We start from the raw sequence: 27,940 nt of genomic DNA, 5'->3' as shown, positions 1-27,940 counted from the left end.
TCACCCTTTAGGAAAAAACCCTTTGGCTGTTTTGAGGAGGATGGGGGGTTGGGGTGGGGAGACATTTGAGGTAGGGGCACCAGTTAGGAGGCAATTGCAGCAGACAGAGGAGAGGTGATGAAGGCGTGCACGGGGGTGGCAGCTGTGTGAGTGGAGAGAATGGGATATAGACAAGTGATGTGGTGGGGAGAGACACTGCAAGGTTTTGCAGCTGGCTTTGCAGTGCTAGAATCTACATTCAATGTTGTCTCTGATGCTATTATGATTATTACCTGTGGGATCTTGGGCAGATTATTTAACTTCTCTGTGCCTCAGTTTCCTCATCTGGAAAATGAGGTGGGTTGGACTAGAAACCCTCCAAGATCCCTTCTAGCTGGAGATCTGGGAAGCTGTGGCCCTGTGAAAAACCTGTTGAAGAGAATCCTCAGTGGGGAGGCTGCTGGGGGGGAGCATTTGGCCCCCTCCAGTCAGCCCTCTGAGGAGCCAGCAGCCTATGGACCAAAGCTGACTGCAGGCCTTCCCTCTGGGAACCTGTCCTGGCATGGATCCAGCATAAAGAACCTCTCAGCTCCCCTGGTGCTGCTCCTCCATTGGGCCATGTGTGTATATCTCAGTGTACGGGGGCACATGCACACATCTAGATACATGCATATGTTGCTGTCACCACATATCTTTGATAGTACAAGCTCCTAGGGGACACTGGATGGGGCTGTGGCCCCCCTCTAACCACATGGGGCCTTTTCTCCAGGGGAGGTTGTGGGTGTCATCTTCCCTGGGAGGAGCAGAGGTCTTTATTGGTGATAGGAAAAGGCTTGTTTTAGAGTGTGGAGGGCACAGGTAAGTGTCTGAGGCCTGACTGTGTCAGACCACTGGGAGCTGTTACCTTGAGCTGATGGGCTGGGGCACACAAAGGAGAATGTTTCAATTCTCTTTAATAAATAAACAGATTATCAACATCTGCTTGTAGGAAACATCCAGTCACCTAAGCCTGTGACCCCGAGTTTACCTCCTGGGTCCCCCACCCTCTCTAGTCCTGTCCTAGGGAAGGCAGTGGCTCCAAATGAGATCACATAAGTAAAACATTTGGAACAAATGTGGTGGTTACAGAGACATAAGAAGGAATGAACCAATTTCTGCCGTCTCTCTTGCTTCCCACTAACGGTTATGAAATCATCAGCCAGTTCACAGGGCCATAGAGAAGACTTGTTTATAAATATACCTAAGACATTTTGTGATGTCTTTGGAAAGCAAAGCAAAGCATGTCATCTAAAATGCCAGGAGGGGGTGAGGATGTTCCTAGCCTCCATCCTCTGCCCTTATCAGACCACATCTGCTGTATTGTGGTCATCTCTGGGACCCCATTTTCAGAAGAGCCTCGGTAAGCTACAGAGCAGCCAGAGGAGGGTGAGGGTCCTGGAGATGTGTCCTATGTGGCCTGAGTAAAGAAATTAGCCAGGTTGAATCTGGAGAAGAGACAGAGGGGGCATGACAGCCACCAACACAGATACTTCAAGACTAGGAAAGGACAAATGGTAGATTTCAAAAGGGGGGTGAGGGTGGACCTTGCTTACCAGAGGCCTTACATATGAATGCTAGTTCTGGCAATATTCTAGAGTGGATAATTAAGGAGAGGGCCAGTGAACAACTAGGGAAGGAGTGGAAATTGTAAGCAGCCAGTGTGGATTAATAAAGCTTCAGCCATGCCAAAATAACCCTGTTTTTTTTTTTTTAATAGGATAACTAGACAGGTAGCTCATGGCAACGCTACAGACTTGGATAACCTAGGTTTGAGCAAAGCCCCTCACAGTCTCTCATGCTCTTCTTATGGAAATGAAGAAGGGTTGTAAGCAAAGCATTATGTGATTAGGTGCATTCAGGACTGGTTGGACGGCCAGACTCAAGAAGCCGTCATTAACACTTGGATGGAGGTCTCTGTGGAGTGTCTCAGGCATCTGTTTGACCCTGTGCCATTTGAAAGTTTTTATTGGTGATTTGGATAAAGGAACCATGAAAGTCCTAAAACATCTTTTAATTTCTTTGGCCCGAGACTCTTGGGCCTCATTTTTGGCAGGCTGCCCCTACTGTGGTCCCATCTCTCCCTGATGCTATTTTCTGGAAATTCCCATGCCCTGTGTAGGATCACAGGACCTTATCAGTCAATTCCTGGAATCTGTCTGTAGCAACAGAGATAGAAAAAGTGGTTCTTGTTGCCTCCCTCTCAAGTCAGTGAACTGCCTTGGTGTGGAGGGGATGGAGAACCCAGGCATTCCATTCATGCACTGGAAGTGATAAGAACTTAGCTGAGCCTGGGCAACTCAAGTCCAGGGCCAGTCTTTGGAAGGATCATCTCCAGCTCATTGCAGTGTGGTAGAGAGTCAGAAAAGCAAGGTAAGTGCTTCTGACACTACTCAATGAGTGGTGAGACCATGGGGAAATCACCTGAGTGCCTGGTACAAAGTAAGACCTTAATCATTGCTTGTTGACTATTGGCAGGCTTCTGGAGCCTCGGTTCCCTTTAAGGCTGGGTGGCCTCACAAGTCCCCTCCACCTCTAAATCTCTGACCCCAAGTTAAAGAGCATCAGGTTTGGCCTGAAATTCCAGCCAGAAGAGCCACAGGAAGTGCCACCTGGAAAGGCAGTGACCTCACCCCGAATCTTGAAGCACAGGCCGCCAGCCATGGCAGTGGGGTGGGAGAGGGGGCATCTCTTTAGGGATGGGCTGGAAAGGGTCCTCGGAGGCTGGGTGTGCTCTCAATTCTTTCTTTCTTCACCTTTGAATCTTTGTGCCTTAGATTGGATATCACAGTGGCTCCAGGACCTGCCAGATGATTTATCCACCCTGCCAACCATCACCATCTAGATGAGATTGCTCTCGCTCCTCCTTTGTCGGCAAGATTTCTTAATGAGCCCTCTACGTTCTGTGATCAGTTTTCTGGTCCTCAGTAAGAAGTCAGGCATATGAACCTGTAATGTAAAAATCCCATCTACTCACTCCCGGGCAATTGTAGCTTGACTTGGGTGGCTGGGGGATACAAGGAGCACAAGTCTGTGGTGAGCTTGTCTACACAGGACAGGAAAAGCACAGCTTCTCAGCCCTGGGGGACAGGAAGGATTGTGGGGAGAGACACTGGCCTTCTGAATATCAGGACCCTGGCCAGCACCTCATGGCGGGGATGAAGGGGAGGGAACCTTGGAGTCCAGAGAGGTAGGTGCCAGAAGCTCACTTGGAGCACGGCTGGGCTAGAGAGGGGAAGGTGTCTGAGGCTAGTGATTCCTGCTAACCAGGTACTCAGCTCAGTTGTTTTTCCCTGACAAAGGAGTTCAAATGCTTTCAGCAACCTCTACATTTCAACACTGTGGTTTCAGGCACCCAGTCTTAATAAGAAATGCATTTGGATTCCCATGACAGGCGATGGGGAAGTCTCACCTTCCCTTTACCTAGCCAAGGGGCAGGAGGGTTATACTGAATTAAAGCCTCTATGTGCAGTAAACCAGTCCAGGCTCTGGCTACTCCAAGAAATCCTGGGACCCGAGTCTGGTGGATATTCCCACCCCGGAAGAAAAGATTTTGGGAAACAAGTTAGGATAGCAATCTGTCTCATTGGCAGGGGCAGGGGAGTGCTGCAGCTGGATCTGGGCTGAGGGAAATGGAGCAGGCTTCCTGTGGGGTGCCCCCGTGGGCTGAGGCCTAGATCTCCACGGGCCCTGTATCTAGCATCTCTCCTCCCTCCCCCAGCTCTTCCTCATCCCCCAGCGCCCTCAGGAGAACAGCCTTGAGGGGCTCCCGGAATCTTCGTTGCCTGAGGCTGCCTGCACAGAAGTAGATGAGTGGCTTGGCTGAGCCATTCACACAGGCCATCAGAATACTGAGGCAGTAGTAGTAGGCAGGGGTGACCAGCCAATTTAGGGAGAGCCTGTAGATGCCGAAGGGAAGGCCACAGAAGAGGAATGTGAGGACAGTGAACAGAATAATCAGGTAGAACTTCTGGGGCCAGTGGCGCTGGGAACCACACTCCACCCTGACGAGCAGGATCAGACTGGACACACACATTGTGGTCAAGAGGAGGAAGAGCAAGCCCACTCGGGCCAAGCCAATCTGGCGGCACACTGTCCCCGAGTTGCCCCCGGACAGCTCTCCGCAGGTACCGTAAGACAGAAAGTGCAGCAGGAGGCAGAGGGCCCAGAGCAGGGCACACACGATGGCTGATGTGTGTGGGGGCCGCCGGTGGCTGTAGCATGTGGGCCAGAGCGTGGCGGCACACTGTTCGGTGCTGATGGCCGCCAAGAGGCTCAGACCCACCGTGTAGAAGAAGAACCTCAGGGCCAGGAGGCTGTCATAGACGTAATGGGGGAAGCTGAAGTGGTGCTGGAGAGTTTCGGGAATGACGATCACCAAGTGGCAGCAAAGGAAGAGGAAGTCAGCGCTGGCCAAGTCGAGGAGGTAGATGGAGAAGTTGTTCCGATGGATTCGGCTGCTTAGGAGCCACAGGACGATGCCATTGCCGGCCAGCCCCACCAGCCCCACAACCTCTGTCAGGGCAAGGATGATAATGCTGAAGACTAGCCCCTCATCCTTGATGGCCTCAGTCCAGTTACCATTGCCACGATCCCAGGCTGAGAACACGGAAGCCTGTTCTTCAGCACCTGCATCCATGCTCAGGAATCCTCTTTGAGACTCTGCTGCCACCCAACGTCCCTGTGAACACAAGGACAACACTCTGTGTGGGGTGGGGCTGGACTCCTTTCACATCCCTCCTCTGCCCCAGTCTCAGACTCTCAGTGATGTCCGAGGGAGATAAGACAGAGGTCAGAGTTGTGAGCCACATGGGAATCAAGGAGCCCTTTCCCCATGGAAGGACTGTGCATCCCTTCTATGATGTAATTGCTTGGAATGACCACCTCCTTCACTTTCCAAGGCAGCAAGGGACAAAAGCTGGTCACCAGGCACTATGTCTAATTGCAGAAGGCTGGAGAGACTCAGCTCTCCTCGGCAGTTAATGCATGGAAAAGCTGAAAGTGCTTTCAATGAGCAGTCCAGAGAAGCTTCTCTCAGCTTGGAACTGGGCTGGGACTTCGGGGCATCATTTCTCAAAGTGGCATGCATTCTGGCTTCTTAGGATGCAGATCACAATTAAAACTGGGAATCGTCAGGGAAATGAAACTTTCACTTGAGAGCCATTTGGATGCTGGCTCTTAGAGGAAAGCTGTGCCATCATTGTTTGGTGTTGTTTAGGGGGTTAGGAAAGGGCCACCCTCTGAAAGAGATATTTGCCCACCCCAGCCTTTTCTCTCCTCAATTTCCTGAGGAGTTTTCTATTGGTAGGCAGGACAGGCTCTTTTGGGGGTAGAGGGAGGAAGGAGGCTTTTGCTTTTCACCTCCAGGGTTGGCTCATCCTCTGGCTATGGTCTAAGACCACTGGGCTTCTCTAACTTGGCAGTTACCTAGGGACTGAAGGAAGGGGTGGCATGCCTGAACACCCCAAAGTTTCCTTCTCTTTTACCCTAACCATAGCCACACCTGCCTTCTCTGACTTCTGAACCTCAGCAAGGCTGAAGATTGAACCCTGGATGTACCTTTGTGTAGTTAGGGCCTTGTGGGGAGGGGAAAATATTTATGAAATGAGTAAACCTATGAGGAGTTTTCATGCTCCCCCTTGCCCAGCCTGGTGTCAAAGAAAGCTTAAGCTTCATCTTTCAGGAACTTCTTTCTAAGCCCCCTTGCTACCCCACCTTCCCAGTTACTCTGGACCTTGCTCAAGGGACTTCCACCCAGGTCCTCAGGGCTATTCTCCCTTTGCTCTCTAAGCTGTCTGTCCACTCCATGTCCCAGGGCCTTGTCAGGGACTTAATAATGTCCCTTGAGGAAGTCCTACTCCAGCTGACCCCAGCTGTGGCCGAGTAGAGAAGCCTAGATCTGGCATCACCAAATCCCAGAAGGTCTGAAATGGAAGGGACCTCAGAAACCTTGCCTACAAGCCTGTAAAGTGGACTGTGTCTCTTCCTTAGAACCCAAGCGAATGCAGAGCATTGATATAAGTACCATGAACCTACGCAGCAGGATCATGAGAACCAGCATCTTTCCCTCTCAGTGCCCAGGCCATGGGAGGCAGTTAATAACTATGCTCTGGGTTTGGTGAACTGTAGCTAGGGAGGAGCTCTCACCTTCCCTCTTTCCTTCCCTCCCTCCATCCCTCCATCCCTCTCTCTTTCCTTCCCTCTCTCCTGGTCTTTTGGAGTCCTTCAGAGGATACCTCTCATTTTCAGTTATTTCAGAGGACCTGGATTCAAATCCTGGCTCTACTTTTTATAGCCAATATGAATGTTGGCAAGACCCTTCTCCTCCCAGGGCCGCAGGCTGGCCCTTTGTAAAATAAATGTGGTTAGAGTAGATAATATCTAAGGCACATTCTACACTGAGGACCTATAACTCTATTCCCCCAACCCTAATGGTGCTCGATCTCTCCGAAAGATTCTGGCTCCCTTCTCCCTCTGTCCAAACCTCTAAGCCCCTTATGGCTTCTCTACCTGGTCCGGGCCTCCCTCCCACCCATGGCGGCGGGTGGGGGGGTGGAATTGCATGGGAGGGGCCTATGCACTAACAATTAAGGGAAAGTGAATGGGGGAGACAGTAAGGGAGAGATGAGGAATCAAGAAAGGATAGGGAAAAGGAGAGTGAAGGGAAGGAAGAGAAAGAACAGATAGATAAAGAAAGAAGCTGGGATGCCTACCCCCAACATTGACCCCAGGGCAGGGCTCATTGGCTCCCATGCCAGTCCTCCACCTCAACCACTCTACCCCCTCCAGACCTGAAGTCCTGTGGCTGCACCATCAGCTCAGTAGCCTGAGCCCCAGGAAGGACCCAATGCTTTGGAGCAACAAAAGGTCAGGGAACCTGGAGGCTGGGGGATGGTTGAAGTGAGGGGAAAACCAAATAGGTTTCCTACTTGTGTGTGGTGAAGCTGGGTGCCACATGCACAGAGGAAAAGTGAGGAGAGCTTGCCTACCCCTTGGGCAGTCGAGGATCCTAGGGAGCCTCTTCTGTCAGCCCAGTGGCTTCGGGCAGCACCCAGCTCTGGCTTGGGCTCCATCCACCTGTAGTAGGAAATAAAGGAGGGAGAAACCAGGGACCCCAGCTTCCACAAAGTTATGCCTGGGAACAGTGATTTCTTCCACCTTCCTTAGTGGTCTAAAGGGAGTGGGGGGCGTTTTATTACCCGCCCTTCAGGGCAATGAGGAGGGCAGTGAGGTGATGCCTGCCCAACCACCTTTTACTGGGCACATGGGGAGCAGCTGATCTTCACATCCCCAGAGCCCAGAACCCAAGGAAGTGAGCTCATGTTGCAGTATGAGGGATGTGGGATAGACCGAAGTCCAATTCAGGAACAACAGATGCTCGGCGGGGAGGTAAACATTGCCAGGCCAAGTAGGGAAACCTCTAAAGGCTGCTCAGGTTAGGGTGGATGTGGATAGGTGGGGTCCTGGAGGCAGGGAATGGAGGTGACCCCTACACACCCTCCTTCCACCAGCGCTTTTCTCTGGTGCCCTAACGTCCACCCCCTTCCTCTGAAACACTTTCCCCAGCAGAGAGGAGAAAGAATGGGAAATAGAAAGCTCTGGGGTGACCCCCAAATAACCCCCACCCCAAGAAGGGCTCTGGCTACGGACTCTTGCTTTCATTCTTACCTTCCTGGGTGCAGGGGGCTTTGAACTGCCGGCTCTCACTGGGAGTTCCAGCTGCAGGCGCCTCCTTCCCGGCCCAGCGAGCGATGGCAGGGCGGCTCCCAGACAGCGGTTTTCTGGCTCCGGCATCCCCAGGCTGCTGGGGAATGTCACGTGGTGTCGGTCCACTTGTCAGAGGCTCCAGCCCTGAGCTGCCTCCGCCTCCGCCTCCCAGCTCCATTACAGGGGCCCGCACCGCCGTCGCCTTTCCAGAACCATCCTGTTTCTTCCAGCTTGCTCCCGAGGGGCCTAGAAATGGAAGTAAGGCTTGGCTGGGGGAGTGGGGGGAGGAAGTCTGGGCAAACCTGCTGCCTGCCTTTGGAACAAACAACTCGTCGATGTCGCTCCACTTTCCGGGCTCCAGGTCTCTCTTGCTCCTCATGACACTCCTATAGTGCGGATGGGGGAACCAGGCAGGCCCCAACATTCCCAGACGAGGAAACTGAGGCACCAGCATGTGAAGTAGTTTGCCCTGGGTCACATAGCTGCCAAGTGTCCCCAAAGTCGAACCCAGGTTCCTCCTGGCCTCAGGCTCTCAGCGGTCACCTCTCAGAGGTCTCATCCCCCCAAATCCCAAGGATTTCCTGCCCCCCAACAAGGCACAAATACCCCCTTTTTAACCAGGGCGGTGCAATTCGGGGGTCTCCGGTGAAATCTTGTTGGAAGCCAAGGGATAGCACGGGACTGCCACTCTTCTTCTGTTTTCATGTTAGGGAACAAGCAGCTCCAGTCCAAAGTCTGGGAGCTCCCTTTGGTCCTGAGAGGTCCTGCCTTGCCCCTCCACGGCTGTGACTCCTGCTTTTGGGATGATGACTTTCCTTCTCTAATTTGCCTTTGATTTTGTGAGGCGGCTAGAGCTGCGGTGAGTGGGGCAAGCTGAGAGCTATCCATCGCTCTGTCTGGTCTGCTCCCCCCCCCATCCGCCCCCTCCTTCGCCTGCTCTGCCCCCTCCGCTTCCTCTCCCCCCCATCCGCCCCCTCCTTCGCCTGCTCTCACCCCCTCCGCTTGCTCTCCCCCCACCTCCGCCTGCTCCCCCCTACACCTGCTCCTCCAGCTCCCCCTTCCTCCGTCTGTTCCCCGCCTCCGCCTGCTCCCTGCCCCTCCTGCTCCCCTCCTCCGCCTGCTCCGCTCCCTCCTCCGCCTGCTCTCCCCCCCCGCTTGCTCTCCCCCACTCCGCTTGCTCTCCCCCCACCTCCGCCCTCTCCTTCGCCTGCTCTCCCCCCACCTCCGCCTGCTCCCCCCTACACCTGCTCCTCCCGCTCCCTCTTCCCCCGCCTGTTGCCCTCCTCCGTCTGCTCCGCTCCCTCCTCCGCCTGCTCTCCGCTCCTCCTCCCAGTACACCTAATGTTTCTTGAGTACCTGCTCAGTGAAGGCCTGAGCTGATCCCAGAGGCTCTGACAGCACATCGCCAGCACTCCCTGCCTCTGACACCTGCTATCTGTCACCTAACCTCTGGGAACATTGCTTTCTCCATGGCGGGAGGCTTGATAGTGGTCTTCAGTCATTTGATGGAAGACAATTAGAGTTGTTCCTTTGGACGCCAGAGGGACTTGCTGGGAGCAGTGGGGGATGTTATGAAAGGCCGAATGGGGCTTGATACTTGTAAAAGCTTCCTGCTTTTGAGATCTTCCCAGTGTGGACTAAGCTGCCCGGCCCATGGAGCGGGAATGAGAGGCGGGGCTCCCTTCTCAGTGAAGCTCTTCTGGCAAATGATGGATGACCACTGGAGAAAGAGTTTCTCTTCCAAAAGTCCCTTTCAGCTCTGATTCTGTGATCTGAAACCTAGCAAGGCTACGGACAGGCTCGTAGAATCCGGGCTGCAAGGCATTTTGGAGGCCGCCTACTCCCAGCAAAAAGGAGCCTGAAGAAGGCCACTTGCCTAAGGTCGGTCCAGCTGACCGAGGAGTCTTCAAACCCAGGTCCTTAGATTGCACGAGCAGCCCTTCCCTGTTGTGCTGCTCCTCGGTCGTTGTGTTTGTCTTTCATTTTCGAAGAGGACCATGACATCAGGGAAATGAGGACATGACTGGAAGTTGCCTTGGATTTGAGTGAGGGAGGGCTGAGCAAGGTCCCAGCCCCACTTTCTTCTCCATCTGGGTCCAGCGACCCAGATCATTAGGATCATTAGGATTACTGGAGATGGCCCAGGGTGCATTGGGAGCCCCTGGCCCTTTTAGGCTAAGACCTTTTCAGGTTCTCACTTTGAGTGAGGTAACTCTCATTCAGTGAATAGGCCTCTTTAAGAAGTGAGTCTGCAACTTGTGAGTAGTCGGAGCTGCCTGACTCAGCTGGTCCTCTCCCTCTCCCTCTCCCTCTCCCTCTCCCTCTCCCTCTCCCTCTCCCTCTCCCTCTCCCTCTCCCTCTCCCTCTCCCTCTCCCTCTCCCTCTCCCTCTCCCTCTCCCTCTCCCTCTCCCCCCCTCCCTCCCCCTCCCTCCTCTTTTATCAAAGACCAAACCTTAAACCCAGTTCATTCTGAAGCTCATAGATTGGACCACAGTAGGTCCCTGCCCAAGATCCACTTAAGGTCTATACGGCTAGGTTTGGGCCCTCCTGGCTTAAAACAAATGCCAGTAGTAATTGTTTCTCTTTTGACCAGCAACCCTGAAGGTCTTCCCCTCCCAGTCTGATTTTTTCTTTTTTTCCCCCTAATTAAAAGGGCCCTCCTTTGATTCACTTTTTGCTCCTCAGCAGGAAAGCTGCTAAGGAGCTTTAAAACATCGCCCAAGCTGGGGTTGGAATTTGGAAGGACAGGAAGCAGTGGGTCACTCTTTGGCATGAAGACATCACCGGCAAAAGCTTCTTTGCTCTTGGGACTTGGGTTTGAGCTCACACTAATTAGAAGAAATTGAACAGGGATGAATCCATAAATCAGTCAAACAACAAACTGTCATTAAGAATGTATGTCCTGCCAGGCTGTGCGCTATGCACCAGTGATACAAAGAAAAAGCAGAGTCTCTGCCCTTCAGGAGTTTACATTTTAAAGGGGGACCCAGCAGGTACCTCGATAAGTGTGTAGAGAATACATCAAATGAATACGCACAAGGTAATTTTTATTCTTTTGGTGTGAGTGGAAAGGAGAGGTAATAGTTGCTGGGGAAGACATCAGGATAGGCTTCCAGTAGGAGTCATCAGTGGAATGGAGTTTGAAAGGAAATGAGGCCTTTGAAGTGTTAGGGGGGCAATATCTATATTTTGGTTTTATGTAGTAGGTAACTACTGCCAATGTATAAATTATAGAGGTAAACGCCTAAGTGTGTCATGCTTATACACAGGTCAGGAGACAGAAAGAAATAAACCTGAACCCTGATTAGGATTCTAATGAGGCCGCTTACAGACCAAATCGTAATCAGGCAGACAGAGAACTAATTCTTCTGTATATTGCAATCTCATCATCCTCTGAGGCCATAAAAGTAAAAAAAGCAGATTCACAGTCCCACTCTTCCTCTGATGTCACAGAAGTTGAAGAAATTTAGTTAAGCAGATGCATAATCTCATATATCCCCTAAGGAAACAAACTTAGTTAAACAGACTCTGCAGGTTAACTAAGGCAGGTTATAGCTTTACTACATTTAGAGGGAAGAGATTTACATTCCACCAAGATAATTAAGAAGTTGGGACATTTGGGATTCTCCTTCAAACTACTTACATCACCTTGACTTTCCCTTGGCTTCAATCTGAGGAAGGTGAAGCAGGTTTTGGTTAGGTGAGGTTAATACAACAGAAGACAGGCTTTCAGTTAGCCAAGAGTTGCAGGAGGAATGACTTTGAATCTGGAATAAATTAATAAATAAAATAAGTAAATATAATCAAAACAAATAAATAAATAATGGAAGGGAACAAAAAATAAAAAAAGTTCCCATCCCAATTTTTGCTTTTTTGATCATAGAGAGGTCTGCTATACCTCTTTGATTGCACACTTATAACTGCACAGGTCCGTATTAGAATTTGGGCATACACCTCTGTAGGCAACCATAAGCACCAGGAAACTTTAAAGCAAGAGTAATACAAGAATGATCATCAGTGTTGGGTCATATGAGGTCTCCCTAGATCCATCTGGTCCATTTAGTCAGCATATGTCATTTTGGGTCTTAGCTGTCCTACACAGTTGTCTGGTCCTTTGAAAGATTTTTCCTTGGAGATTCTGGAATAGGCCTCATTCCCAGGGCAATTCTGGAAAGGTATTTCCTCCTAGTAGATCCACTTTCCAGGTTCCAAGTTGTGTAGAGGTTCCCTAGGCAATGCTGTTAAAGTCTGCTAGAGATAAGACTTAACACAATTTAGTAAGGCCTGACACAACCTCTTATGTGTTTTTTTCATTAACTAGTTAAAACCAGTACAAATCTTATGGTGCTATCTGTATAAAAAAAAGAACTCTAAGAACATTGAATTAGGAACCCATGGTTCACCTGAAACTTCAAAGAACTGCAGTCTTAATATACCACTCACCTGCTCTTCCCATCTTTTCCTGAACCTGATAGGAATAATTCTATCTACAGGCTGAAGAAACTTAAAAAGGATCCGTGAGGTCCTGACTTAGAAAATGAACTTTTCTTTCTCTTAATATTATAAGATAGAGACTTCAAAATAGGAAAAAAACTACAATTTAAAAGTTTATTTATAATTACAAACTCAAATTTATATGTAAAATCCTTAAACCCAGGAAAAACAGAAGAGAATTTCTTTAATAGAAAATTCATTTGCCTATATTCAATTAAACATGAAGGATATTCAGTACTTTGACTTTTTCAGTCTTGTCCTTAATTAGCTTCAGGAACCATCAAAAATTAGAAAACCCTATCATGCAAGGACATTGTGTGTACTTGCCTTTTGGTCATTGTTCGTAATAGAAACATTTGGAAGCTGATCATACGTACTCCTTGGCTCTTAAAGAAAACAGTCTCATCTTGTTGATTTTCTCAAAGTGAAATTTACTATTCCATTAACATTTTAAACCTTTACGTAAAATTTTAAACTGAAAACTTTGGCATCTTTATCACATTGCTTTTTTGTCCTATCCCCCTTTGGTAGGTATGTGTGTGTGTGTGTGTGTGTGTGTGTGTGTGACTGTTGTCATCATGCTGCACATAAATACAGAGTCATTGGCCAGGGGATGGATGACAAGCCTAAGAACTCATTCACCTAGATACGTGTGTGTGTGTGTAGGACTGTTGTCATCATGCTGCGTGGTCCTGATGCTGCACATAAATACAGAGTCATTGACCAGGGGATGGATGACAAGCCTAAGAACTCATTCACCTAGATACGTGTGTTTGTGTGGGACTGTTGTCATCATGCTGCGTGGTCCTGATGCTGCACATAAATACAGAGTCATTGGCCTGGGGTGGATGACAAGCCTAAGAACTCATTTGCCTAGTTGCTTAGGCTAGGAAGTTGAAACAAATAGTGACCACAAATTCAAAATCATAAAATTAAGTACATTGAGGTTTTTCGTTGTTGTCCTTGTCACTCAGTTATGTCAGACTCTTTGTGACCCCATGGGACAACAATGAAAAACCTCAATGTGTTTAATTTTATGATTTTGTATAATTTTAAAAGTACATATTGTTATTTGGCATTGAGAAATTTATTAACTATATAGCCCCAAGACAGTTCTGTTTACTTTAGTTTACTGTTCAGTAAGGGGATGGTGGTGGCATTCATTCCCAGGGATATTACAAAGATCACATGATAGTAAAGGTGCTTGGCACAATGCTTGGCATAAAACAAATGCTATCTGAATGTACACTATTTAAGTTAAATATAATTGCTTCATATTCATTATCTTTATGTGGATTTTCTTAGATGTGAAATTTATGTCAGTGGTGATGAGATGAATCTGGAAATACATCCAACCCAGATTGGTAATTAATTGGTTTTGGTTTTAAAGTTTAAATAGATGATAATTGTTTATGGTATTATTGTATTTCTAAAATTTTCCTTTATTTCATAATTTGGTAAACAACTGTATCATATGTGCTGTCAGAAAAGCAATTTCTCTTATAATCTAAATGTTGTTAGGTTAGGAATTGTACTGTAAAAATGGTGAATGAGTTAGGAAACTTAAGTCATTCTATTTGACCATGTATTCTAATATTTTGAAGTATTGTAATTTAAGAAATCATAAATTACCAAATTTTGTCTCTATTTAAAGGGATTTTCAGTTAAAATTGTTTTGCTATCATTTAGGAAATTTGTGAGATTGTTAACTAAGCTATTGGGGTTATTGTTAAATCAAGTATTTACAAAAGTATGTTTAGTTTTCTTTTTTCTATTCAATTATGTGGAAAATGTTTGGTGATCAAATTTAAGAATTGTTTAGTACTTAGGAATTAATAATAATATCAGGATAAATTCTAAGCTGATTCTGAGAAAGGGAAATATTTTTATGAAGAAATGTTTTGTAAAATCCTTTGCATGACTTTTAGAAGGCCTACTAAATTTCTATTTGTAAACTAATCTGTTGCAGCAATTTGATATTGATGACAATTATGTCCAAACCTACTGTGAATTTTTTTTATTTAAGTTTCATTCCTAGGTTTGTTGCATCTTTGGATCAACCTTGAATAAGTGTACTCAGAGAAACAGCAAAGGATAGCAAACAGGCCCAAGTTTTTTCTATTAACCCCTCTCACCCCAGATCAGATTAGAGAGAGATTTATTTTCCCCCACCTGGCAAAAGGATGAAAATAAAAAAAAAGGAATGGGGGGGTGATGTAAGCCAGTGGTTTTCCTCCCCAAAGTATTAGACTCAGTGTCACATGGGGCTGGCCAGAATATGTACAGGCAGTGGCAGCTTAGTGCCATTGTGGCAGAAGAAAGTAGGAAGTAGAGGAAGAGGCCATAGGTAGAGAAGCCTGCCAGCCAGTGTCTATACTTAGGATAAGACAGCCCATCCTTTTATAAATGATAATTATTATTTTTTAATGATCTAGAAATGTATTTGATGTCATTGAAATTTATTGTTCTTATTACAGTTAAGAGCAGTTTGGTTATTTTGTTAATTATTGTTTTAATGCTAAAACCAAAAATGGTTAATTGATTACTGTATGGGGAAAGAAGGGGATTGTGTAAAGCCTTATCAAATTGGTTCTGCCCATTCAGAACAGTCTTCATGTATGCATGGGAGTCAGCAGGCAAAGGGCATCAGTATTAACCCCTTGCTGGGGTCCATGTTAATTCACCTTATTTTGTGAAATTGCCAAGGCCCCTGGAAACTATCTGTATGGGCTAAGTCATCAGTCTCAGGAAAAGAACTTGTTTGATTTATGTAGGTCCTGAACAATGAACTTAGCTTGCTGAGAAGTCACAAGTTTATGTACAATAGATAGAAAGGATTCTAACAATTGGCTTTTACACCAGGACAAGTTTAAATTTAAGAAGGGAAAGATGTTTAATGGAATCTCTTATATATATGAGTCCTAGTAAATCTTTATTGCTTATTGCAGCTCCATGAAAGTAAAAGCAACTGTATCTGGCTCTAAGCTGTGACTAGTGAGACTTGACATTTAGGTGAAAGGGACTTGGGACCATGACTAATTTGTTTTGAGTTTGAATTTAGGTATAGTTATCTGCATTAAATCAGTATCTGAGAGAAATGCCACAAGATAAGCTACTCAGAAGGAATGTGATCCTGTACTGTTAACATGTGGAGGTCTGCATTTGGAAAAGCTGAGGGGACAATCTTAGCCTCAATGTAGGATGGGATCCTCCTGGATCAGTTTCCCCATTGTTTTCCTTTGGAAAGGAATGTTTCCCACCTGACTATTCCTGAGTCTGGCTATGAGGAGAAACAGATAATACATGATTGGAGAACTGTGACTATCTGAATGTAAACAAAGCTAAGGATGTTTTATCCTGTCATATTTGGTATGTCACATATCCCTGCTCTTTTTCATTTTATAGTAGGTTTCTATGATCAAAGCGTGTAGTCAGTATAAGATATGAGCTCTTTTGTGTTATCTTACTGGGAAATCTAATAATATTTTTATCTAGAACTAGAACATGTACAGAAATTTATACAAACTACTTAAGACTCACCTTAAGATGTCCCCTTTGTTTTAAAGGATTCTAAGAGCAGTCATATTTTTTCTGCAATCAGTCTCTTACTGTTACCAATGCGAGATTCTATTACAATACCTTTTGACTAAGGAACTTTGTGATATTTAGGGATTCTGTGATAACTAAGAATTTAATTTCTTGATAATACTCTGGAATTTGTGTTACTTAAGAACTTTTGCACCAACTTAGTAAGGCCTTATGAACAAGGGTGGAAATGCATGCAAGCTAGTTAGGGCTAGCTTTGGAGATGTTCCTTAAGCAATGTGAGACTATAGTCATATCTTAAACTGATTATTGGAATTTGCTATTCAAAGACCTAATGGGACTGATAACTGATAAGTTTCTAATCTCTTGGTGGCAAATTTCTATCATTGAAGGTTTTGTAAGTGCAGTAACAAACTTACTCAAATAATTGATTATGGAACTTCTTAGGTTACTATAGGACTGGGACTAGTGTTTCTGTATGAGTTAGGGTCCTTTAATTCTTGGTAATGGTATGGAGACAATTAGGTCAAGGGCTTGAGAGAATGTTATTTTGTTATTTGATTAATATCATACTTGTCTAAAGTTTTGTTACTATTAATAATGCTAAAAAAGAAGAATGGCTTGTTGTTTATTTTGTAAGTGCCATCAAAAGAAACATGGTATGACTAAAAGTTTAAGATTTTATATGTACTGTGTTAAAATTGGTTATTTAATATATATATATATATATATATATATATATATATATATATATGTATATATGTATGTGCTGGAGTCTATTATTAACTCCCTAAGTGAAATCTCATCCTCCTGGTAAGGAAATTAATAATGGATTAATGTAAAGTGTAAGACACTGGGTTCTGATGTGAATTTCTTAAACATGACAATTGGCCATGGTTCTAATTTTGAGTTTGTATGAGGATTAGAAATGGTAGTTTAAAATTGTGCTAAGGTCACTTTTGTAGGAGAATGGGCAGAAAGCTGGTTCCTATAGGAAGACAAGAAGAATATGCTGAGATGCTGTGTGGGAGATGGCTGGAACAAATACCAAGGACCAGAAGACTTCATTGATTGAAGATGTTCCCTGCCACTCAGCTGTATAGGAAAAGACTTTTTGAATCTTAAATGGACAATTGCATTATTGTTTTCTTTTGGATCTCTGTATCGGTATTTATAAAGGGGACTGCCCCTTTGATTTGTCAATGCGTTGATCAATCCTTCCCATAGTTACTTAAAGGGGTGATGGTTAAGGGGAAGAATTCAGATAAGAAAGAGAATAGGGGAGTAAAGGAAGTTTATCAATAATGGTGCGGGGGGGTCTTCAGAAGGTTGAAGAGAAGAGAAGGGATTGAGTGGAATGCTGAAATAGTGAAGCCCCTTCAGTATGGGATAAGACCTTACCTCTCCTACCATCCACTCCCACCCTGCACCACCCCTCCTATATCTTCAGAAACTGCTCTCTGAGAAAGTAGAGATAAGAAATTACATTGGGGACAGATACCTGAAAAGTCCTGTTTATCTAGCCTTTACTCCCTTTTTGCTGAATACCAGTCCCTGGTCTCATGCCTGCCTTTTTGTTCTTTGTTCTCCATTGCTGGGGAGAAAACTCTGCATTTAGAATGTGAGCTCCAAAGCCAGTCAATGGGAAGAGGAGCCAGTAGGGGTGGGGGAACTATGTGTTAGGGGTCTGTATAACTTGCTTTGAGTTGTATGCAACACACACACACACACATACACACACACACATTTGCTGGGGTGTGTCCTTTCTCATGAGAAATTAATAACCTCCTTTTTTGCTTTTTCTCAAGAATGGTCTATATATATATATAATCTTTTTTTTTTGGAGGGGGGAAGGCAGGGCAATTGGGGTTAACTGACTTGCCCAAGGTCACACAGCTAGTAAGTGTGTCAAGTGTCTGAGGCCGGATTTGAACTCCAGTCCTCCTGACTTCAGGGCCAGTGCTCTACTCACTGTGCCACATAGCTGCTCCATGTCTCTGTATTTTTTAATGTGAGTAGTGGTCTCTGACCCACACACTGGGAATAACTTTCAAAATCAGAGTAAATTGCAAAGACTTACACTTGAGTCTGAGAAATTCATATAGATTCTACTTTGTAAGCGATTCTATATTGTATTGATTTCATATTGTAATTGATTCTGTGTTTACTTAAGTCCCCTTTCTATGTCCTTGAGTTGAGTTCAGGAATTCAGATTTCCCTCTTAGTTAGCTTAAAGTTATAATTAAATGAAAAGTTGTTATCTCTCATACTGGAAGTCACTGGGATACTTCCAGGGCACCTGTTTATCTTTAAGCCACATAAGTTAACTCGGTACCATCCCCAAAAGATATGTTGCCTGTCCTTGTACAATTAGGGGAGTTTTTAGTTTCTTCCAAGGAGACAGCAAAACTGGTAGTTTTGACCCTCTAGCAAAGATTACAAGATGCAGATGGGCCCCATAAAACAATCGACATTCCTTAATTGCCAGAGAGGGGTGTGATTAGTCTCATCTGAATGCCAGCCCATATTTCTTAGTATAGCTAATCATAATATTCCATGCCAACCAAGACCCTTCTTTGTTGTGTGTCAGTAGAGAGGGTTCCCACCTCATTGGGGTCACTGGCCTATTGAGGTTGCTAGTCTGAGTCACTTTGTTAATAGTTCTATGCAGCATTGTTAATAAACTTGATTTTGCTTGGAGCCCTGTACCTTTATTTACCCTTATTAATTTTTATTTGCTACATTTCCAAGAAGCTGAGTTCCCCAGTTCAAGATATAGGGAGGAGGACATGACTTGACATCAATTCATCCGAAAAAATATCTTGTGGTTTTAAGGGACTACAAGTTGGATATGAGTCAATAGTGTGAGATGGCATCAAAAAAGTTGATGCAATCTTAGGCTACATTACACAGGCATTGGTCTATTAGTTAGGAGGGGATCCTACCATAATGCGTCCCTTGGCAGATCTCTCCCAAAATACCGTGTTGAGTTTTGGGCTACCTGCTTCTAGAAGGAAATTGATAAACTGGAGTGTGTCCAGAGGAGCACAACCTTCCCCAGGATGGGGAAATGCCTTGTGTTCTTGCAGGCTAAAGAATGATTAAATGAATTGGAGATGTTTAGCTTGGGAAGGGTGATGACAATAGGTGGCTTCATGTGTTTGAAAAGCTGTCATTTGGAAGAGAGATTACACTCATTTTACTTGGCCCCACATACTAGAACAGAAACCAAGGAAAATATTCAAAAAACACAAACTAAGAGGTATATAGAGAGGCAGACTTAGGTTTGAGGCAAGGAAGAAAGGCTCCTAGCAATTAGAGCTGGGTGACTTCTTGTTGGAGGTGTCACCAAAGGGATTTCTCATCAGGGAGGTTTGAACAAAATCCTCTGTGATGCCATTCTGCCTGACATTCTGTGATGAGGAGAAAACAAGCAAGGCCTTTGGGGTCTTCCAGTTCAACACGCAATCAGAAAAGTGTGGTCTGATGCAGGATGTTTTCTGCAAGAGCCTTCCAGTCCCATTCTCTTCTGTTTTTATCAAGGGTCTCATATGTCTGGACAGAATTCTCAGAAAGATCATGTCTAGAGAAGAAAGTTAGCCTACGAGGCCATAGCCAGCCATATTTTCTTAATCACCTTTCCAGGGAGTAATTCGGCAGTGATGTTTTCCCCAAACTTTTGGCATATTTCTGTCTTTCAGATATACTGGGGATTGACCTCACAAACTCTCAAAAAGTGAGATATGGACCTCTTCTGTGTAAACTGATTCTGATCCAGGTCTTGATGGGTTAGTTTTCTTCAACTCATTTCTATTTCCTTCCCTTGAGGTATTTGAGTCCTAGTGTGGCCCTGCTTCCACAGATGGAAGTTACTATAAAGCTCTTGACAGATCTTTTCTGAACACCAGTTAATGGAGTGCTGGCCTGGGAAGAGGGATCCAGATTCAAATCCTGCAACTGACATTAACTAGTCCAATGTGGGCAAATCACTGCCTCTCTCTGAACCTATTATTGCCTCATTTGTAAAATTGGCTTCCTAACATCCAGAGCACCTTCCTTACAAGGATCTTGTGAGACATTAATTAAATTAATTAATTAAATTAAAAAGTTTATTAACCATGTGATGAGCATCCATTGACAGCAGGTGACACGATGGAACTGTTGTTCAAGTTCCCTGTTTCTCAGTCAGATTCTCAGTCAGTGGCTTACCCTGACCCCTTGTCTCTACCTCTTTGCCAGTGAAATCGAGGTCTTAACAGGTCCTAGAGAGGGCCACGTCTACATCTTCTAGTACTGATCAGATTCCTGTTGTTTCACTGAAGGTGACCTACAAGCCCATACTGAGCGAAGGCTTTCCTCAGAAGGGTAGACATACGTCAAAGCAGGTTAACATTAGTGTGCCATGTATGTGTATTGGCAACCTGGCATTCCAAACAGCAACAAGGAGGAAAATGTGGACCTTCAGTTTCCCATTTTTTTCCAGTTAGGAAAGACCACAGGATTGTATCTAGAGTTTTTGGTAACAGACTGCTTGGGTGGACCATCTCTGCAGTGATTCAGTACAGAAACTTGGAGTGCCCTGGAACGTTCTCCTGGAGATGCTCAAGACTGAACAGGGAAGCGTTGGGACTTTATTTACCTTTGACCATGTTTCTGCTCCCTGATGACCTGAATTGTCGGGAAAATGAAAGACATGACTCACTGTTATTTCTATCTCTGTCCCTATAATACTAGGCAAGGCCAAGGTGTCCTCCCTGCACTGGGAAAAGAGGAAGGAAAGGAAAAACATTTACATAGCACCTATTATGTGCAAGACACTGTGCCAAGAGGTTTTTTTAAACAAATATTGTCTCATTTGAGCCTCCTAATTCTGTGAGGTATGTGCCATTAGAATTGAGGAAACTGAAGCAAACAGAAGTTAAGTGACTTGCCCAGGGTCATAGAGATAGTAAGTGAACCCAGGTCTTCCTGACTCCAGGCTTTGTGCTCTGGGGGATAAACTGCCTGAATATTAGGCTTCTACCAGCAAATGAATTGGCCTCATGGTCTATTGGAGCCTTAAGCAACATTTTTCTAATTACTCCCTTTACATTTCAACTTATTCCCTCTTTGAATTCCTTGTCCTAGCTTTCTCCATTCATCACATGTCCAAAGGCTCCCTCCTGGGTTCTGACTGTTCCCTGGGGTGCTAAGGCAACCCTAGAACAGTGATGACTCTTTCTGACACTGTAACTCATAAACCTCTAGTGATACGCTTCCCAATCAGCTGATAGACTCAATTAGTTCTTTAAAAGACATTTCCTCAAATGGCATCATGAGAACAGTGGCTGTAACACACCCTCCAAACCTGGGGTGTGATCTCCCACAGAGACACACAATCGGCAGGGGTTGGAGATGGAATAGGCACCAGCTTCAAGGAGGATAATAGTTATGAATAGGAAATATGATATGAATGTATGAAATACCAAAGGGGTACATGGAGGAGAAACACGTGAATAAGGCAACTTGAACCTTTGGAACAGCTGGGCCTCACTACCCTTTCTTAGATGGTCATTATGGAACTGAAAGGTGCAGAGGCTTTGGTATCAGTGACAGGGCTCTGCAGCTGTAGAGTCAGGGGTCTCTGTCAGTTGGGTCCATTTGCTGCCCTATTACTGTCCTTCCACACTGGAATACTCCTTGCTAATGCTATGTTGCTGTGTGCTTCTAGCCACCTCAGTGTCAGCAGATCTCCCTCTCCCTCCCTCCCCCCACCATTCCTGAACTGTCAGGAAAATGACTCATTGTGACTTTGTCTTGACTGTACCATCCAGAAGGGGTAGATGGGCATGTTCAGGGAGGAATAGCATCTCTGGTGTGAGGGCTTGCTGAGCCCTTTTCAGGGATGCTCATTCATCTGTGGGTTCACCTGTCACCCAGCTCTCACTTGTGGCTCTAAGAAGGGGTAACATGTGCAGCAGCCATACCTCAGTAAAAAACATCTTGGCAGATGGGCTAAACCAGGTTGAGGTAACTGACAGGCCCATGTGAACACTTTCCTCCTGAGGAATGTATAGATGAGAACAATTTGTTCCAATGGCCATGAAGGTGGCTGAAGCAGGTGCTATGGAGTGCTTGGAACTTGGTCAGGCATTGAAGGTGCCAAGGCCTTCCACAGCATCCTTGGCCAGTGCCAGTCATCTTGACTTGTCTTGCTAATAGACTTGGTGACTCGGGGAGAGAAAGTGAGGCTGATGGCTTTGCACAACTCTGCCTTACTTAAATCCAATTCACATACAAATCAAGACATTACCCATCATACACTATGTTACTATTTTAGTATTTTACTATCTTACCTGCTACAGGTGAGTGATGGAGCCACAGGGACAGATACACTTCAAGCTGTAGCCAGAGCCTTACACACAAGCGGCCCAGGGCATTAGGTCATCTAGCAGTGCTGGAATTTAGCAGCCTCATGGGTATCTGAGAAGCTTTTTGTAAGGATTGCACATCTCAGCTACTCAGTGCTGATAGAGCTGATAGATCAGTGAGAAGGACATGATCCTGGAGAGATGGACTGAACATGTGTTCAATGTTCTTGACAGACCATCCACAATCAATACTGAAGCCATTGACTGTGTGCCTCAGGTTGTAGTCAATCCCTCTGTAGCTGAACCTCTAGCTAAAAAAGAAGTATTGAATGCCATCAAGCTCTTCTCAAAGGTCAAAGCACCTGGCACTTTTTATCTCAGTAGAGATCTACAAGGCGGGGGTCCACTGCTCATATAAAAGTTGACTGAAATCTCCCGGATTATGCGACAAGAGGAAGTTATCCCCCAGGAGATCAAGGATGCATGACAGTTAAAAAGTTCAAGAGACATAGTTTCTGGGTAATTAAAAATTTTATTAATAATTCTAACATATTATCAATAAAAAGGATGGTCATTTGGATGTCTCTCTTGCACCAAAGATGACTCATGGCAATGGGATCACAGTTTATATGTCCTTGGAAGAGTGGGTATTCCTGAGGCTATTCAACTCTGGTTAACAACTAATGAGAGAGACTGAATATTATAATGAGAGGTGGACCTATTCTAATGAGGGGATAGGAGACAAGACTCTGATCATGTCATTTACTTCCAAATCACCCCAACCTTGGGGAAATCTAGACAAAGTATCTATATCCCTCACCCAAGCCTGGGTACAACAGCATGGACCAGAGTTTCACCTTAGATTAAATTCCTTGTAGGGTTGGGTGGGGTAGCAATACCTAGATTGAGGAGAATGTAGACAGTAGATAGTACATAGGAGAATGTAGACAGTAGATCATCATATCTGATATCATCAGCCCTGTCTTTCAGAGGCTGAGACTTGAAATGAGGACTTTAGAAAGAGGGGGAAAACTCTGGATCTCTCTGAATTATTGGTTATTTATTGGTTAATCATTTCTCTCAGATGCCTCCATTGTCCATCTCTATAAAGGAAAAGGAAACAGGCTGTCCTGTGACAATCATGGGGGGATTTCTCTTTTAGTCATTGTGGGCAAAATTCTTGCCCCAGTCCTCCTTACCCAGCTGATTCTTCACCTAGAAGATGGTCATCTGCCTAAGAGCCAGTGTGACTTCAGAAAGGGCTGAGGAATGGGCAGTATGTTTCCTGCCTGAAAACTTCAGGAGGAATGCCAGGAGTAGAACAGGGGTTTGTACATGATGTTCATTGACTTCACTGAGGACTTTGATAGAGTCAGTTGGGAGGTCTTGTGGAAGATCTTACTCCCTAACATAGACTCTTCAATCTAGTGATGCTGGACTCCTGTATGTTCCTTGAAGAAGACATTAGATCTCTGAGCTCCAGGTTTTTTCTCTGGCTGCCCCCATATCTGGAATGCTGTCCCTTCTCTCCTCTGACCACTGACCTTCCTGCTTTCCTTTAAGTACCAACTAAAATCACACCTCCGATATAGGAAGCTTTTCCTCACCCATCTTAATCCTAGTGCTTTTTCTTCTAAATTTTTTCTTATCCTGTCTATAGCTCACTTTGTATATATTTGTTTTCATGTTGTCTTTCCCATTAAACTGTAAGCTCTTTGAGGTCATAGACTGTCTTTTTTTTGTATCTCCAGTGCTTAGCACAGAGCCTGGCACTTAGTATGTGCTTAATAAATGATTATTGATTGATTGGATCCTGTTTCCTTCACCTTTCTTGCATCTCTATTATGTAGTAGTGGTTTATCTCTCCTTCTTCCTTTTATTCTCCTTGTATAATACCTATGTTCCTCTAATTTTTTGTTTTCCAAGCCCATTTAAGCAGATCACATCTGCCCTCTGATTTTTAACCTTTTTCTGTGAATCTTAAAATTCTGATTAAACATTTGTTTCTTATCTGCTATTAACATGGAAACAACTCATCCCCACAAACACACTTTCAATTATGTGAATCATTTTTGATGCCTGTATTTTTACTTCAACTGGTCTACTCATTTCTGATCCTTTCATCAGCAATATTGAGAAATCAATTCCATTTAAGTTCATTCCCTGCCCCCCCACCCCCCCACCCCATAGGGTTTACTTAGTCTTTTCAGAGAGTGTATCCTTTGTTAAAAACTTTTATCTCCTGCCTTCTCTTCCTTGGTTGTTAAGATTATATTTGTATTAGAGAAAGAACTCACATGAATCTCTTTACTTGTAAATTCATACTCTACTTTTGGTTATTTATTTTAAGAATGGTAACGACTCAGTTTTATTTATTGGTTCAATAGTTTTCTTGATTTCAATTTTATTACTCTCTCCTTTGATTTTCAGTACTTACTTTTTTAGGTTGTATAGGGTGTTCAGTATGACTAGCCCCTCTAGCATGAGGGCTTCCTAAACCCTTTTCAGGGCTAATCATCCACCTTTAGTGTCTACCTGATTCAGCCAACTCTCACTTGTGGCTCTAAGAAGCTGTAGCATGCACAATGGCCACATCTTTGGTAAATAGTCTTGGCAGATGGGGTAAGCTAGGTTCAGTGTTACCTATGGTCCTCAAACCCATTGGTGAGCTAGAGGGCGTCTACCCCAAGCATGTGAAGAGTTCCCTGAGTGGAATGGGTGGATGAGAACAATTTGTTACAATGGCCCTGAAGGTGTCTGAAGCAGGTGCTATGGAACGTTTGAGAGATTGGGCAGACACTGAAGAGGCCCAGGACATCTGCTGCATGCCAGGTCTTCTCAGTCACCCTGACTGTAGTCTTGCTGCTCAACTTAGATGACTCTGGATGAAAAGTGAGGCTCACAACTTGCTATAAATCTGCCTCATTTAAGTCCAATTCATGCACAGTTCAGGGCATCACCCTGTGATGTCATTGGTCCTCTTCTAAAACAAAGGATAAACAACAACACAGCTCCAAGTGCCCCAGAACAGCCCCTCACAAGATGATGTTAGAAAAGCAGTATCTCATCTCCTCATTGCTACTGAACTGAGGATAGGGTCGCATAATTGCCCTTTGTCCAGAGTTATGGGTTAGGTGCGCCTCCATGTGGCCCCTCTTTGTCCACTACAAACACAGATTCGACACAAATGCTTTAGTTGAAGCATTTATGTCAATTTCCATGCCCTTAGTAAACATGGGCAGGCCACATAAAATTGTGCTGTGGGCCACATATGGCCCATAGGCAGCCCTTTGGACAGCCCTGCCCCAGTACATGGTCAATTTTTGATTACGTGCCATGTACCACTGAGAAAAAGGTATATTCCTTTTTGTCCCCATTCAGTTTTCTCCAGAAATCTATCATATCTATCTTTTCTAAAATTCTATTCACCTCTTTAACTTCTTTCTTGTTTATTTTGAGGTTAGATTTATCAAGTTCAGAGCAGGGGAGGTTGAGATCCCCCACTAATATAGTTTTGCTGTCTATTTCTTCCTGTAACTCCCTTAACTTCTCTATGAATTTGGATGCTGTACCACTTGGTGCATAGATGTTGAGTAATGATATTGCTTCATTGTCTATGGTGCCTTTTAGCAGGATATAATTTCCTTCCTTACCTCTTTTAATTAGATCTATCTTTGCTTTTGCTTTGTCTGAGGTTAGGATTGCTACCTCTGCTTTTTTTACTTGAGCTGAAGCATAATGTATTGTACTCCAGCCTTTTACCTTTACCCTGTGTGTATCACCCTTTTTCAAATATGTTTTTTGTAAACAACATATTATAGGATTGTGGTTTTTAATCCATTCTGCTATTTGCCTCCATTTTATGGGAGAGTTCATCTTTTTTTTTTTTGGATGGGGGAGGCAAGGCAATTGGGGTTAAGTGACTTGTCCCAGGTCACACAGCTAGTAAATATCAAGTGTCTGAGGCCACATTTGAACTCAGGCCCTCTTGACTCCAGGGCCAGTGCTGTATTCACTGCACCACCTAGCTGCCTCTAAGAATGGTAACAACTCAGAATTAAAACTTGATTAATAGCAACCTGCTAAAAATGAAATAAAACAAAATAAAAATAAAAATGAGTAAGCAAAGGCAAAAGAACCCAATCATAGATAGCTACTTTGGTGTAAAAGAAGATCTGGGGTTCATATAGAGAGAAGATAGTGAGATAAAAAAGCCATCTCTACCCCAAAGAGTAACATCAAATTGTCACAAGCCCCAAAAGAGCTCTTGGAAGAACTTAAAAGAGGAATTAAAAAATCAAATAAGGAAGATTGAGGAAAAATTAGGGAAAAAAAGGAATCCAAGAAAATTATGAAAAGCAAGTTAACCAATCAGAAAAAGGAGTCCAAAATCTTAAGGAAAAAGAACTCCTTGAAAACTAGAATTGGGCAAAGGGAATTGAATGACATTATAAGACACCAAGGAATAATAAAAATAGAAAAATAGAAAAGAATATGAAACATCTCATTAGAAAAACAACTGATCTGGAGAACAGATTGAGAAGAGACAATATGAGAATTGTCAGACTGGTCAAAAAATAATATGGATATAATATTACAAGAGATTATTAAGGAAAATTGCCCTGAAGTTCCAGAGCAAGAGGGTAAAGTAGAAATAGAAAAAATCTATCATTTACTAGCTGAAAGAGATCCCAGGAGAAAAACTTGCAGGAATTTCAGAACCAAGTTTCAGAACTTCCAGGTTAAGGAGAAAATATTGTAAGTAACAAGAAAAAATTGGATCTAGCAGCTTCTACTCTAAAAACCATAGGTCTTGGATCATTCTATTTGAAAGAGCAAAAGAGCTGGGGTTACACCCACGAATAACTTACTGAGTAAAGTTGAGTATAATCCTGAATGAAAAGAAAGGACATTAGATGAACTGAAAGACTTTCAGGTATTTCTAACAAAAAGACCAGAGCTCTTTGGAAAATTTGGTATAAAAGATCCAGAACAAATATAAGAAAACCATTAAAGACTAATTATAAGGCACACATTAAGGTTATACTGTTTACTTGTTATATATAGGAAAATGTTATCAGTATTCTTCCACTTGTCACCATTATCAAGGTAGTTTGAAAGAAAGGTTGGGGCTGAGTTGTGCATGATGGGGTGATTCTAAAAAACAGAATTGGGTAGTGAAAGGCAAAAAGGAGCAACTATGTTATAAAAATGGGGCATGAAAAGAAGAACTAATACAGAGGAAGCAGGTGGGGGTGGAGGGCCAGTAATGTTGGACCCCTACTCTCATCTGAGTTGAAGAGGAAACAACGCTTGCATCTGGGAGGGTATAGAACTGGGTGACAGAGTGGGGGAGGGACTTTTAGAAGGGTGTGGATTGGGATTTAGAAGTGTGAATGCGATGTTTATATCAGCTCTCTTTGTGGTGGCAAAGAACTGGAAATTGCAGGGCTGCCCATGAATTGGGGAATGGTTGAACAAATTGTGGTACATGATTCTAATGGAATGCTACTGTGCTGGAAGAAATGATGAGCTCAGTGATCTTCAAAAGGCATGGAAAGATGTGTGAAATGATGAAGAGTGAAGTGAGTAGAACCAAGAGAACATTGTAACAGCAATATTGTTTTAAGGATAACTTTGAGTAACTAAGTCGTTTTGACTATTATAAATACACATATTAAAAATAAAGGGCATATAAAGAGAGACACTGTATGCATCCAGAGAAAGAAATGAAGTATATATTGAATAATTATATATATATATATATATATATATATATATATATATATATATATACACACACACACATATATTTATATACCTACTT

General features: G+C 44.2%; 1 protein-coding gene across 1 annotated transcript; it reads right to left on the bottom strand.

Moving 5' to 3' along the window:
• Window positions 1-1,808: 1,808 nt before the first annotated feature.
• Window positions 1,809-7,771, bottom strand: MRGPRE (MAS related GPR family member E). The gene is made up of 3 exons (XM_036764219.1): window positions 7,684-7,771; window positions 7,005-7,092; window positions 1,809-4,696 (listed from the first exon to the last, which is right to left on the bottom strand). The coding sequence occupies exons 2-3, from the start codon at window positions 7,086-7,088 to the stop codon at window positions 3,689-3,691; spliced, it is 1,092 nt and encodes a 363-aa protein (XP_036620114.1). The 5' UTR covers window positions 7,089-7,092; window positions 7,684-7,771; the 3' UTR covers window positions 1,809-3,688.
• Window positions 7,772-27,940: the final 20,169 nt, after the last annotated feature.

Source organism: Trichosurus vulpecula, chromosome 6, assembly GCF_011100635.1.
Source record: "Trichosurus vulpecula isolate mTriVul1 chromosome 6, mTriVul1.pri, whole genome shotgun sequence".
Classification (NCBI taxonomy): domain Eukaryota; kingdom Metazoa; phylum Chordata; class Mammalia; order Diprotodontia; family Phalangeridae; genus Trichosurus; species Trichosurus vulpecula.
Note: the sequence above shows the minus strand (reverse complement) of the source record. Positions and strands in the feature narration are given on the sequence as shown.